General features: G+C 41.0%; 1 protein-coding gene across 6 annotated transcripts in view; it reads right to left on the bottom strand.

Annotated features, from left to right (window-relative positions):
• The window catches only part of DOCK8 (dedicator of cytokinesis 8), a 223,965-nt gene that overhangs the window by 87,921 nt on the left and 121,069 nt on the right, over positions 1-14,975 (bottom strand). For all 6 annotated transcript variants that reach the window (XM_006192725.3, XM_032477776.1, XM_032477777.1 and 3 more), the window contains 2 exons: positions 14,507-14,600; positions 13,592-13,754 (listed from right to left, as the gene is read on the bottom strand). In XM_006192725.3, the coding sequence (XP_006192787.1) occupies positions 13,592-13,754; positions 14,507-14,600 (257 nt within the window). The remainder of the gene's footprint in view (positions 1-13,591; positions 13,755-14,506; positions 14,601-14,975) is intronic.

Below are 14,975 nucleotides of genomic sequence, written 5' to 3' on the forward strand. Positions count from 1 at the left end.
ACAAAAAGACTCCGGCTTCTCTCTCTCTTTTTCCGAAGAAGCCCACTGCCATGTGAGCTGCCCAAGGAGAAATCAACGTAGCAAGGAATTCAAGGAAACCTCTTGCCAACAGCTAGTGAGGACTTAAGGCCCTTCATTTAACCATTCAAGAGGAACTGGATACCGTCAACAGCCTCATGAGTGAGCTTGGAAGTGACTCCTCCCCTAGCTGACCATGGAGGTAATCACAGCCTTGGCTGACATCTTGACCATGGCCTTCTGAGATCCCTGAGTCAGAGGCACTCAGTTAAGCCGCACCTGGAAAACCCACATAAACCGTGAGATAATAACTGTTGTTTTACGCTGCGAAGTTTTTTTTTGTTATGCAGCCACAGGTAACTAATACAAGGGTATACTATACATTTTTTAAAAAGTATCTGGTAGGTATTCACTGATATTTAAACATGTGACTCCCTAAAAAATGCTTTACCTTGTAAAATTTCTATCCCTTCACTGGATCTCAGGGTTATTATTCCTGGTCTCAGGAATATAATATCATGACTTCCTATAGGAAAATATTCTTAATATCAAAATAGTCTCTTGGGAGTCAATCCAATCACCAGCTACGCCTGAAAAGTTGAGAACTTGAAAATACATAAATAAATATTTTTGGGTTCTAGTTTTGATTCAATTAACTGAATTCATGTTTCTTAAAGAGGCTGTGACAGGTCAAATAAAAAATAAGAAGAATGTTAAAAAGTACCTACCGCAAATATGCTTCTTACTCTCTTAAAACACTAAATTTTTAAAAGTTGCCCACAAACAAAACAAACATTTCAGCAATTTTAGCTTTGTAAAATACCTAAAATTCATGTTTAAAGAAACCATTTTGATTCCGATTCTGGGCTGCATTTTTTTTTAAAAAGTCCACCAGGCAGAACTGTCACGTGTTGGACTAACATGAACCAACCTGTATGCTCTTTGGAGAGACAGAGGGAGCACATTTTTTTCCAGGCTTTGCAAATAGTTTCCTAAAACAAATCTGCCAGCTGACAAAAACACACACACATAACAGAAAATTTCCAATTTTTACTGTTGCTGAAGCTGGCTTTTTTCTTTTGGTTTCAGACAGAACCTTTATTAGTTCTCTCTCTATCCATTAAAAAAAATAGCCAATGAATAAATCAGTACTATTGGTTAAAATGCTTGCTTTGTCATTCCTGGTGATTTTAATATTGTCGGATGCCTTGGTTTGGGTTGGGGGAGAAAATACTGGAACTGGAGAATAGCTGGCCTACTAAGAAATAAATTGTCCAGATGGCCCCAACAACTTCTGGAAGCACATGCCTGCTTTGGTACTTAGTGAACGAGAATGCTTGTCTGGGTTTTGGAGGTGGGAGAACCTGCAAAGATCTCAAGTGACTGCAGGACAAAGTTGCATGTGTGCCTTTCCGTAGATCAGTGCTGTTGTGAGTGCTTCTGGTGTCTCTTAGGAGACTGGGGTTTGCCTCCCAGGAGGGGCAGGCCTCCTCTTTGTCCCTTTCAGCACTGAGCATTGTGCCTGGCATACAGTAGGGGCTCAAAAATACTGGTTAGGTAATTGCATCAGACAAGTATTGCTAGGCGGGCAAGATTTTCAAAGGACAGGGATCCTGCTCTGTGACAGAGGCGAGGAAGGAGGAGAGAGGAGAGTTCTCAATTCCTACACTCATATCGGAGTGACATGTCCACAAGGGGCTGAGCCTGTCCCCAGACCACCTGGAGGACTGAGTAACATTATGGACTTCACTTCTCCTCGTGCTAGAGTTTGGTTTCATTTCAACTCAACTCTGGGAGAAGACATTATAGAGATCACATAAAAGAAGTGTATCCTTCTCTGGGCTCCTACGCCTACCCCCAATGGGGTGTCAGGTGGGATCATGCTCATCACTCCAGTGATCCTGTGCTCACACTCTGCGCCATAGTTCCTGTAAAAGTCAGTGACCTTGGAGGAGCAGGGAGGTCCTTAGGCCTATTCAGGGACTCATCCAACTTTGGAGGTGGCCGCCTTCAGAGCTGCATGTCTGGAGTCACCCACCCACTCTACTCCATGCCTGTCTTGAAATTTACATTCAGCAAAATCAAGTAGGAGTCCTGCTGGTGCTGTCACGCTCCTTCTCCAGTCACATACCCAACATTCACCAAGAGAGCACAAGAACTCCTGGGAGGTACTGACCTGCCTATAGAATAATTTATTGGGTAATGCTAAATTTCAGGACAAATCCTGATTTTCAAAGAATTCTTACTGTCTTTAGGGAAAGGTGTACATGGGTGTTAGAAACACGAAGTACAGGGCAAAAATGTAGGGTCTGCACAACACTGCCTATTGCTGGCCAGGGAACTATTGTCACAACATCTTTAACCAGAAAGCACTGCCACCATCCTGTCCCAGTGAGTAAACAGATTCTGGATGGAAAGAAGAAAACTTTCCACCCTTCATGAGTTCCCCTTCTGTTCTATGTCATCAAACCCATTCAGTGAATGTGGTTTCACCTACTGAGTAGGTCCCATAAACTAACAGAGTCTGTTTCACCAGCATAGGAGCCCAACCTGAATTCCAATCGATGTGGGAAAGAGAACAGTGAAGGCAAACTATAATGTGATTATCAAAAAATATTACATGATTGGTTATCAATGGGCCTTTCCTGTGACAGCTTTGTGGCATTTGAGTCTTGGGGATCTGTGAGTGAGAAGGGTGCCCCCACAGGCGTATTAGAGAAATAGGGCTTCTTTTCCAGCCATAATTGTTATGGAAGGTGGTCACCAACTGTCTACCCTCCTGACCTGCACAAGTCCATAGCTAATCTCTCAAAACAAGACAATAGAAGAACTGATTTCTTTATGTCCAATCCAGTCCCCAGGGATGAGACCACATCAAAACTTTCCCACAAGAGAAATGCCTTCCCTAGGCACCTACTTAGAGTTGAATCTCAGCCAGAGACAGACAATAAAGGCAAACTGGGACAGCTATTCAGTCTCTACCAGGACTTTACACAGGAAATAATCAGCATATTAGGATGCCAGAGAAATCAGTGATACTGCTGGGGCCGTGATGCCGCCCAACCCCTACCAGAACAAAACACTAGTAAACTCAGCTAGTAATCAACCGGCCGTGTCCCCTTCCACATGCCAGTACCGAAAAGCATTAACTGAGTCAGCTCCACCATGTGCAAAACTGTTTGGGTCCCAAAGGGAGAAACAGTACAAATCTCTGCTACCCTCAAGTTGTTTACAAACAGATCAGGGATCCACAGCATATACGTCACATAAACAAGTTAATTAATTGTAGAGCATTTCACATTTCACAGGGTACTTGCCTGGGTAGAGTCTCTATTAATCTTCCCCAACATCACAGGGTTATCCCATTTTACAGAAGAAGAAGCTGAGACCCAGTCTCCTGGCTCTGATCCTGTGTCCTTTCTTCAGCACTGGAGCTCCTCCACTCCAGGCAGAGTGGTTCCCCTTTGGAGAAAACGCTTCCTCTATTTCTCCCCATTAAGGATGCTCTTTATGTTCAATCTAGACAATATTTCACTGGTTTCAAAATCTTGTAGGGAGGGGCACTGGGAAGCATTAAGTGTTATAATTTTGCTTTTTCGCGAAGTAAAGACAGACTGAAAATTTGATGTTGGTTCCTACAAAGAGGAAGCAGCCACTGACGGGATTCCTTCACACACGGGTTGGGTACGGGAATGAGAGAAACCCCTTCCCTTTTCCTCTCCCCAGTAAGAATAGCTCATGGATGCTACAAAAGAATTACAGTAGCACCTGAACTTCCTGGGTGGTGTGGACATGGGCAGCATTCAGCTCAACGACTGTGAGGTCTGAAGTTTTGCAACCAGGAAATGTAAAGATCAAGGATGTAAGAAGAGAGAGAGAACAGAACTCCAAGATTGCGCTGAACTAGGCTTGTGGGATGGGTTGGGGTGAGGAGGGGGTGGGTTTCTGCAAGAGTGGGACAAGGGAAGGGAAGGACAAGTAAGCTTAGAAGATCTGTGGGAGATGGGGAGGCAGAATAAAATTAACCGAAGAATGATTCCCACGCCCCTGCTCTGGAGGCAAATTCAACAAATCCTGAGCCAGAGAATGAGATCTAAGGTTTCTGAGTCTGTCTCCTTTTAATTTTCTCAAAAGTGAAACAGAGTATGTGGTGTTTTTGTGCATGTCACCCTCGCGGACATTAACTGGTACCTTGACATAACAGAAGTCTAAATCTATTAAATGTAAGATAAAGAAATTGTGGTCTGCTTCCTATCTGTGAAATGGAGGGAATCTCAAAAAAAGTGTGGCACTCGTCGTCTCTGAATTCTGATGGGGGAGAAAGCATTGCCCACGTCACCCTGCATCAAGTAAGCGGAGAGAGACCGAAGGAAGCACACGTTCAGTTTTAAAAACTGTTAACTCCAGGAGAAGGGACCCTTGTACACTGTTGGTGGGAATTGGTGCAGCCACTATGAAAATAGCACGGAGGGGCCTCAAAAACCTTCCATCACCATTTCTTCTGCCGCCACCAACCTTACATTCCCAACGCATATAAAAACAGGATGCTTCACGAACCTTCCTGCTGAAATCTATGTAAGGGATCTGTGGGTCATATATCCAAAGAAAACAAAAACACTAATTTGTAAAGATACATGCACCTCAATGCTCACTACAGCACTATTCACATTAGCCAAGATACGGAAGCAACCCAAGTGTCCATCAAGAAATGACTGGTTTAAGACGTGGTATGAGTCTATATATACATGTATCTTCACGATGTTGTTAACCTGAAACTAATATAGTATTTTAAATCAACTATCCTTCAATAAAAAATAGCATAGTTTCTTTTAAATAAATAATAAAAAATCTATCTCCAGGAAAAGATGAGAAATGGGCTTTGATATTTTCTTATTGCTAAATATACAATTATTAGCCTGGGCATGGAAATCTCTTAAAAATCATTAAAATGAACCATTGAGTTTCTCTACATTTATCCTTATTAAACTATGATATTTATATCTCCACACCATTGCATGGATCTTAGTTTACATTTTGAAGGTTGTCAAACAAAGAACATTAAACAAATGAGGTGGAATAGCACAGTTCTGGAAGTTTCATAACTTTTCTGCTGTTTAGACCAGTGGATAAATGAAATTCATTTTTTAATTATAAAAGGTAGATGACACCTGAATGATAAGCCATGGTTTTTTAAAAAATTACCTTATTACACTGTCAAAACTCAGTCCTTCCCTACTCATTGTTCTATTTTACTTTGTGCTGCGGTGCTAGTCTGCATCGCTCCCGCCCAAAACCTCACTTTTGCCCTGGGAAGACCCTGACAAAGCATCTAACATTTTGCCCCAGAGCATTCTGACTTCTGCTGCCTATCTGAGACCTTAAAACCACAGGACATCCATCAATGGAGAGCTGTTAAAACACCTCTGCTTTAGAGTTGGACCAACACTTCACGGGAAAAGTGGATCTACAGGGTACACAGGAAAGTCAGAACAAAGGATGAAAAGCTAAACAGTGAGAAGAATTTTTTCCCCCTAAATGGCAAAAGAAATAAGAGGGAACAATTCCCTGAAGGATATCTCATCAGAAGATAAAAGAACTGATTTTAAAATAATAATTAAAAAAACTAACAGAAGTATGGAAATCAAAGAAAGCAGTTTTTTTGAATTTTAGGAAGTACCTTCTAATCTAGGCAGACTAATCATCATCATAATCGAACGCAGGCCCAGATCTGCTGTACTTCCATCATCATTTCTTCTGCCCCCACCAACCTTACATTTCCAACCCATGTAAAAACAGGATGCTTCACGAACCTTCCTGCTGAAATCTAAGTAAAGGATCTATGGGGAAAAATGACATTAACCCTCAGTAAATGGACAGAGCAGGGCTTTTTGTCAGGACAGGAGTGTACAGGCAGTAACACCAAAGCATGATGGAATGAAAGGGAATGAGTATAAAATAGAGACGAACGAGGGGCTGTGACTTGTAGAATCAGTGACATTGATGTGCACAGAACTTCCTTACCACTATTTCATTACTGCCTACCCACATTCTTTTAGTTATGCATTGGAAGCAGGATTGGTGAATGTGTAAACGACACACCCCCAAAACAAATTTTGCTCTCTTTATCACAGGATACATTTCTCCATCCTCCTCTCCACCACAACTTTCAAAAAGTGCCAGATGTCTAATATCATGACTTACTGAAGAAAGGAGGCAGATGCTGATGGTGTAGAATATAATCCTTTGCAAAAAAAGTGCCAACCCTGATCATTTGGGACATTGGAATGTTTCCCCAGTTTTTCTTGGTTCTGCGCTTAAAAAGCAAAAACTAAAATATGCATTTTCCTTTAATAAATCACGACTCCATCTGTTTTGAAATAGAGAGAGAGATACCACACTGCTGTGTTTGAATCTAGAAAGTGAGCGAATTGTGCCCTCAAGTGGCTAAATGCTGTACTGGAAGGAGAGCTTTGTAAAACCTGACATTGTTGCTAAGTAATCTTAAGTACCCCTAAGGCTCCCTCCTGAGTTTTTCATTCTTCTCAAAAGAAGGACGACTGAGTTTGGGAGCAAGTCATCAGGAAAGCGGGGATCGTGTTCCTGATTTATTACTGAGACTACCTTGCCAGATCAAAGTCAAGTGCAGGGAACTTAATTATCTAGATAATTTTGGCATCAGGAATTCACTTTGCCTTTTCCTCCATTACTTGGCTCATTCAAATGATTAGATTTTGTCTGGGCTGACACCGCTGTTCCTAAATAAAGTATTTATAATAAGCTTCGAGTTCCACAAACAACTGCTTGCTAAATCTAGGAAAATCAAGGACTGAGCTTCAGGGCTGTCTTATACTTACAACAGAGTTATTTAAACACTCCTTTAGAGGGTGAAAAGCTGGAATTTATACAATAAATATGCTTGCACATATGTGAAAGGTTATAGATTTTTCATTGTAACATCATTTGTAAATCAAAAGATTGGCAGCCTCTTAGATGGTCATTAGTCTGGGGTTAAGTAAATAATGATACGTTCATACAATGAGATTCAGTGCAGGTGTAGAAAAGCACAAGGTCGTTCCCTGTATTCACATAGAAGTGCTGTGCATAATACAGTGTTCAATGAGAAATCAAGGACCAGAGGAGCGTGAAGATTACACAATATTTGCATTCTGAGAGGAAAAATGCAGGGTTGTATTGACTTGTACACATGTGGTTTATTTCAGGAAGGATACATAAGAAACTGATTAAAGATGGCTGTTCACAATTGTCAAAAATAGGACTGAGCTGTGAAATATACATGATTTTCATCTGTTTGGTTCATGAGTGTTCCTCCAGTGTCTAGAAAAGGGTCTGGCTCATTTTGGGAACTCAGTAATATGTGTGGAGTAAATAAATGAATAAAATCAAATGTGTGTGTGTGTGTGTGTGTATTATATATATTAAAAGACTGTCCCCAAGGAAGGAACTTGTATGGCTAGAGGTCAGGCATGGTAGAGAGAATTTTCACTGTGTACTTCTACACTTTTAAAATATTGAACGATTAAAATAGGCTACCTATTCCAAAATAAATAAAATTCAAACAACTAAAGAAACAAATAATAATGGGGAGTTATTATTTGGAATAGTTATTTAAATAAGGCATTATGTCGATGGTGATTTAGACCAGGGTCAGTCACATCATAAGCTACTAATCATTAATTAGCAATAACACTGGAGTACTCGTACAGCATCTGAGGAGCATTAGACCATAAAAAACATTGTCTTCACATGGAGAGTTTTCTGCTGTGTTGCAGATTCTTCACAGAAAAGTACCTGCTCTTTGCCAGACCCGTCTCAGCCGACAGTCCGGCATATGCTGGGACTGCCTCCCAGGTCAGGCAGATTAAATTGGACGGCCCTCCCTGCTGAGTTTCCAGTGGCTTGAGTCACTGTGGCCCTTTGGATGACTCCAGTGAGCAAATTCATTAAGAGGTACCATGAAAGGGAGAGGGAAGCTTTGATTCTTAAAGAAAGATGTTGTACCCGTAAGGCCCCACTCCAGACCTCCTGGATGGGAGTCTCCAGGTAGGGCTGGGCACTTCTTTTTTTTATTGAAGTATAGCTGATTTACAATGTTGTGTTAGTTTCTAGTGTACAGCATAGTGATTCAGTTATACATACATATATATATATATTTCATTATTGGTTATTGATTGAATAAAGATTATTGGTAAAAAATATTGACTATAGTTCCTGTGCTATACAATAGGACCTTGCTGTTTATCTATTTTATATATAGTAGTGTGTATCTGCTAATCCCAAACTCCTCATTTATCCCTCTCTCCGCCCTTCCCCTTTGGCAACCATAAGTTTGTTTTCTATGTCTGCGAGTCTCTTTCTGTTTTGTAAATAAGTTCATTTGTGTCATTTTTTAAGACTGACATATAAGTGATACCATATGATATCTGTCTTTCTCTGATGACTTCACTTAGTATGATAATCTCCAGGTCCATCTATGTTGCTGCAAATGGCATTATTTTATTCTTTTTTATGGCCGAGTAGTATTCTATTATATATATATATATATATATATACCACAACTTCCTTATCCAGTCATTTGTTGATGGACATTTAGGTTGCTTCCATGTCTTGGCTATTGTAAGTAGTGCTGCTCTGAACATTGGGGTGCATGTATCTTTTCAAATTAGAGTTTTCTCCAGATATATTCCCAGGAGTGGGATTGCTGGATCATATGGTAAGTTTATTTTAGTTTTTGAAGGAATCCCCATAGTGTTTTACACAGTGGCTGCATCAAATTACATTCCTACCAACAGATACTTGCATATTTATAAAGCTATACAATGAACTCTGAGGCACACCACCCTTCCCTTCCTCCCCCACCCCACCAACACTGAAAAGATCCCCTCTGGACATAGAGACAACTGGGCTCAGATTGGACAAAAGAAAGTTCCTTGAAAGGATACCTTCCATTCCCCATGCCCAATTTTCCCTAAACACTATACCCGGAATTATTTCTGGTTCATTCCTTTCCTTGGAAATGCTCTTTACTAAATTATAACTTCTAGTCATTCCAGATCCACTTGCACAGTTATCCTATCCTTTCTTCCCATAGGATGCGAATCTGGCAGTATTCATCAAAACTCCACTGTGATGTGGGAGGCACCTCCCTGTTAAACCAGATATCAGGAGAGCTTTGAGAATGCAGACTTCTGATATGAGAACACTCAGCTAACTAGGAGGCAGCCTGAAAACAGCTAATTATCCATCAAAGAAATCATGTTCTAACTGCTATGCTTGTTCACAGCAAGCACAGTCCTCCACAGCAAGTCTGATAATTAGAAAAAAAGACCTCAGAGGCTCTTGGGGGCTGGGATGAGAGATGAAAACACACTTTATGTGGATTTCTCTAATGTAATCACCAGTTAAAGGGATGACAAGGAGCTTAACAAGCTCATTACAACCTCAGCGCCTGTGATCTCTGCACAGACCCCTGTGAGAGCCACAGGATGAAATGCCCTTAAAGATCTCGCTGGGCCTTGGCCCAGCCTGTGTTGTTTTCACTCCGCCCCCACCAGAAGGCAGCTGGTGTCCTCATTACCAGCTGTTGGGCCACATGGAAAATAAGCCAGGAGTTGGTTCAAACGTGTTCTTGGGCTAACACCCAGAATTTTCTTCATCTGGACATGGAGAAAAGAATGCCAGACTCAGATTTGGATAATCCTGTTTATCCACCTAATTTTCGCAGCTGTCCTGCTCTGCTTTCAGAATGACTGTCCCTTTGCTTGTGATTGTAACAAAGCTCTCGCCTGGGTCTGCTTTGGGGCATGCTTGTCTGACTCCACACCTCTCACCCACAGAGGCTGCTCACGCACTGCAGAGGTCCAAGCCTCTGGTTTGGGAGATGCTGGCCATTCCTGGAGTGAGTACTTCTGGCTCGAGAAGTTCATCTCTTCTTTCAGAGCGAGTCTTTGTTTTATGAGTGATCAGCTGCCGTTGGTTCATGGGGGTACTTCCACATCCAGTGCAGTTCTTTTATAATTGATCTAGATTACTCCTCAAAGCGATCTGCATAAGGTCAAGGCACCTGGCAGCATCCACAGAGAATAGGGCGTGCATGGTACCCCTTGGGGGCAACACAGTGACCCTGACTGAGGGCACCTGAAGGAGCAAGGCCGTCAAAGGAAGTACCTCTGAGAGACGGGAGAATGGGGAGACTGAGGGCAGGAAGGCATCTAGGCCTATCTCAGGCAAATTTTATTTGAGGCTCCCCAGCAGCTGCTCCTTTAAGAGAGGTAAACTACCCTGAGTTCTACTCATATGGTATGAAATTGAAATACCGCCCATAGGAGAATCTTGCAAAGTGTGACACTGGCCACAACTTGCACTCAGGTCTGGACAGCATGTGCCGTTAGTCCGTGTCAAAGTTCCTGCTACTCAAGCGAGTCTGAAGTTTATGTGAAAGGTCCACAGATTTGAAATTTGAATCCTGGCCTTGTCACTGGAGGCCTTCCTTGCTTGGCCCGGTAGAGATATTTTCCACAAGTTCCAGGTAGATCAGACTGTCATGCCAAGCCACATTTCAAATTTATGAGGTGAATCCTCTATAAAACAAAGAATTCTCTCCAAATTCATCTGCTCTGTAAACCTTGATTTTCATTTACCTGATTTCCTTAAAGGGATACATCTATGACCAGAAGTAGAGCCATGGAAATAGCAAGGTCAACAGGAAACTCCATCCCACGTGCCAGACCCTTAGAATGATGTCCAGAATTCAACTTAGTCAAAGCACAACTTTTCTAAAAGAAACAGGAACTGCCATCTCTACTGAAATAACACTCTTGGGAGAGACAAGACTTCAGACCATACCTGTTATTGATACCACAACATAAAGGGGTTTAGAGACCTTTGCTTGAAAGGAGACTCTGATTTGGAGAGGAGGGGACAGAAGGGACATGAGCTTACAAATTGTGACAGAAATGAGAAGATGAGGTCACCTAGGTTTAACTGAGTCAGCTTCCCATTTGACCTGGGGGTTCACACCTGACTTGAGTCTTCCATTTCCATTCTGTGAAATGGGGGTGGTGGAGTAGGAAAGGGGGGAATGAGTCAAGGACGGGGTTACGGTCAAGACCATCCTAATCAAAACCACTACAAAGCATATGAAGCCTAGAGAAGAAATGCTAAAAATTTAACAATAGCCTGAGAGATTTAGACAAGATTTTTTCTTAAATTTCTTGACATTTTCACATGGTAAGATTCTGAACCAAGTTCACCATAACTCTCCTTCCTTGAATAGCTACAAAATATGGTGACCCGGTAGTCAAGAGAAGACCAAAATTGGAGGGAAGCATGGTCTTACAATCATTCCTAAGAGTAAAGACTGGGTTTTTAACAGGGTGACCTTGGCATTTCCACAGTGTACTGAACAGCTACATAATATTCACTCTGCACTTGTGGGTCTGTTTGTCATGATGCCAGGTTGGGTCCACAGTAATCCATTCAGACATGTCCCCCTTAGCAAGCCTATATTTCAGAATCAGTATGGGCACTAATGCCTTCTGAGTCCTGCTGTGATGTAATTAAGGGATAATGTTTGCAGCAAGGAGTAGAGAGAGTTGTAAATGCCTCCCATGGGTGATTAAATGCTGAGGGGAAGTGAATAACTATAGAGTTCATCTGGTGCACGTTTATTCCAATGCCACGAGCATTTTTCCCCCAATTGTAGGGTAGGGTTTCTAAAAAGATACAAACATAGCATCCCTAAGCAAACATTTTCATATCTTCATCTCCCTCTAGGGAATGGAAAATTTAAACTACTGCATCTTAGGAAAGCTTACTTATCTAGAAGAGAGACTTAGCTGAATTGCTGTTTAAGGAATGAGAAGAGAAAAACAAGAGCTGCTTCAGAAAGGATTTAAAAGCGGAAACTGTGTGTGTACTTCAATATTGAAACGAAGAGGTCCCACATCCACAAACATTATACTGGAAAGTGTGAGTGAGGATTTGGGGGAATCAGAACTCTTATACTGTTGGAAGAACCACAAACTGGCATGATTTTGGAAACAAGTGGCAATATAAATAAAACTGAAAATGTACATCCCTGGAACTCAATAATTTCACTTTTAGGCATATTGCTTAGGGAAACCTTCACATATGTGCGCGGAGACGAAGACAAACATTCTCACTGCACAATATTTATAAGAGCCCAACGTTGAAAAAAATCTATCAATAGAAAAATAGGAAATAGAGAAGTAAAATATAGTCTCTTCACACAAAGGAATACTATATAGCAGTTAAAAAGAATGGCAGAACTCCACATAAATCAATAGTAATATTTCTAAAGTACAAGCTATTAAGGAATCCCCACTGGTTAGATTTATGAAAATTTGGGTAACTAAAAGAGGATAATGACTGCTACTGAGTGTAACACCCTGAATCAGTAAAATTCATGAGTCCACAGTAATACTCAAACAGAAAGAAAAAAATCATACTGTTGGATGACACGTACAGCCTAACATGTAGAGTATGAAGCCATTTATGTACATTTTAAATGAATATAAAAATGATACCCTTCAGTGTTCACAGATTCGTGTGTGTGTGTGTGTGTGTGTGAGTGTGTGTAAAACCAGAGAAAATAAAAAGGACCCATATAAGTTCAGATAATGTGATTTGAGAGGCAAGGTAGGAGTCTATAACTGGAGACTGAGGATAAAGGAAACTTCAACTTAACCAGCATGATTGTATATGTGTACACACACCCACATACACATGCATGCACACACGAAACAACAGAATGTCATTTCTAGATGGAGGAGAAAAAACGTTTGTGATAGCTTTCTTCCTTGCGTTAAAAAAAAGTTTTCTCAAAATAAAAAATAAAAGCACCTGAGCAGCCATGCTCTTGGCAGATGAACAAGCTCCCTCTCACCCGTTGTGAGGAGGGCCTCCAAGAAACAGAAGCAGCCTAGCATTTCTGGCTTTCTCTGTCTAGCTCCATGCTACCCAATATGGTAGCCACCAGCCACAAGGAGCTACTTGAATTCAAATTAATTAAAGTCAAGTAAAATTAAAATTTCAGTACCTACGCTGCACTAGCCACATTTCAAATGCTGAAGGGCCCCCTGTGGCGAGAGGCTATTGTATTGAGCAGCACACATACAGAACATCTCCATCAATCCTATAAATTCTATTAGACAGAGCTGGTCTCGAACTAAAAACCCAGTCTTTTAGACAACAAGAACATTTTTGATTGCATTGCTCTTTTCCTAATATGTCCTTCTATTCATAAGAAAACCAAGATCATGACTAAGAGGATTTTTTAATTTCTGGAAGGAATATGTCTGCTATAAATCCTACATTCCAATTATGACTGAAGTAACATTTTCTTGTGGAAAAAAAAAGAGATAAACCATCTTTAGAAAGTGATCTAGCAATTATCTATAGTTATGTAAACATCAGATTTCCTTTTTTCCAAAACTTAGGAAGTAGGAAGATAGGTTGAAGAATGATCAAAACATTCTCCAAACAAAACTCAAAGTGTGGGTTCAATAGTTTTCCAAGAGCCTTTGTTTCTTACCTGTACACAGTATGAGGGACATACACTTCCCGGATTGGAAATTCCAAAATCTCTTTGTGTGGACGTCCCCGGTTTTCAGGAAAGGGTCTCACTGGCAGCATTTCAGGGGTCAGACAGCAATTGACTGTCTCCGGAGCCATAGAAACCTCTAGTTTGAGCAAGCCTAGGGAGAGAAAATAGGCCTGCCTTAGTAAAGACACTGTCACGTGCGTACACGGGAATCAAGGAAGACTGCTGTACTACATTTCTTTTACGAAAATAGGGATAAGTTGTGGGAGTATAAGAATTTCGGAATTCCCAGCTAATTTAATTTCCTAAGGTCTGAGAAAAATCACGTCATGACAACTTTGAGATTTAGCTTCCAGAATTTAAAAAGCAAAAAGTTGTAAAATGAGTAAGAACAGATTAGAGAATCTTTAAAGTCCATTCCAGAACTACCATGCTCTGAGTATACACAGTTCAGTACTTTCTCATAAAATTACAAACACTGAAACTTGGTGGTCTTCAAACTAGGTTCGCTGGTACCGCAGGGGCTGCAGAAGTGCTTCAGGGGCTGTTCAGCTGACAGTAAGGAAGGTGTGCCCGCACCTTCTACCAAAGCATTTACCTTTCACTTTTTCTTATACGAGGAGGGCCATGTAATACTTCATTTGATACAAGAGCCTCCTCTGTTCAAACAAGTATCTGATTATCTGAGTGCGCAACCAGATGCTGTTTATTTACATACTCAGTCCTTTAGTAAAAATAGCAAACATTGATAGATTTGCCAAAACAAGTAGACTTTAACTTCTAATACAAAATCCTGTATTTCACTTGGCAAAACATGATTTTATCAATTGTAGCATTCCACAAATAATGCGTCTAATTATAAATGTCTTTTGGACAGCAAAGTGGATAAAGACAAGCCATCCACACCTGGAATCGACTTGACTCTTCTCTGCAGGGATGAAGATCTTTTGTAGTCAGCTAAAAACTTGAATAAGTCTTCGTCACTAAGGCGATCTCCCTCCTGCCAGGGAGAAGTCAGGGTTAGTGTAGATGCACCATGGACTCCTGAAGTCCAGACCAAGGATTTCTTGGAGGATTTTTGTATTTCAGTTTTACCTTAACATGCCTTTCATAGATACGAGGATTATAGGCAACCCTGAAGTCACTTAGTCAACCTCTTGCCAAAATCCTTTCTCTGCCACTCCTGACTGTCACTCAGCCTCTCATCAGTCCTTCAGGGGACAGGGCTTTTAGTGCATTTCTAGGGAAGCCTGTCTGACCATTAGAAATTTAGACCAAAAACTCCTCCCCCTATAACTTCAACCCACTGATACTTTTTTACTCCCTGGAACAAAAAAGAGTAAGTTTATTTCTTCATTCAAAGTATGAAGATGGA

Source organism: Camelus ferus, chromosome 4, assembly GCF_009834535.1.
Source record: "Camelus ferus isolate YT-003-E chromosome 4, BCGSAC_Cfer_1.0, whole genome shotgun sequence".
Lineage (NCBI taxonomy): Eukaryota > Metazoa > Chordata > Mammalia > Artiodactyla > Camelidae > Camelus > Camelus ferus.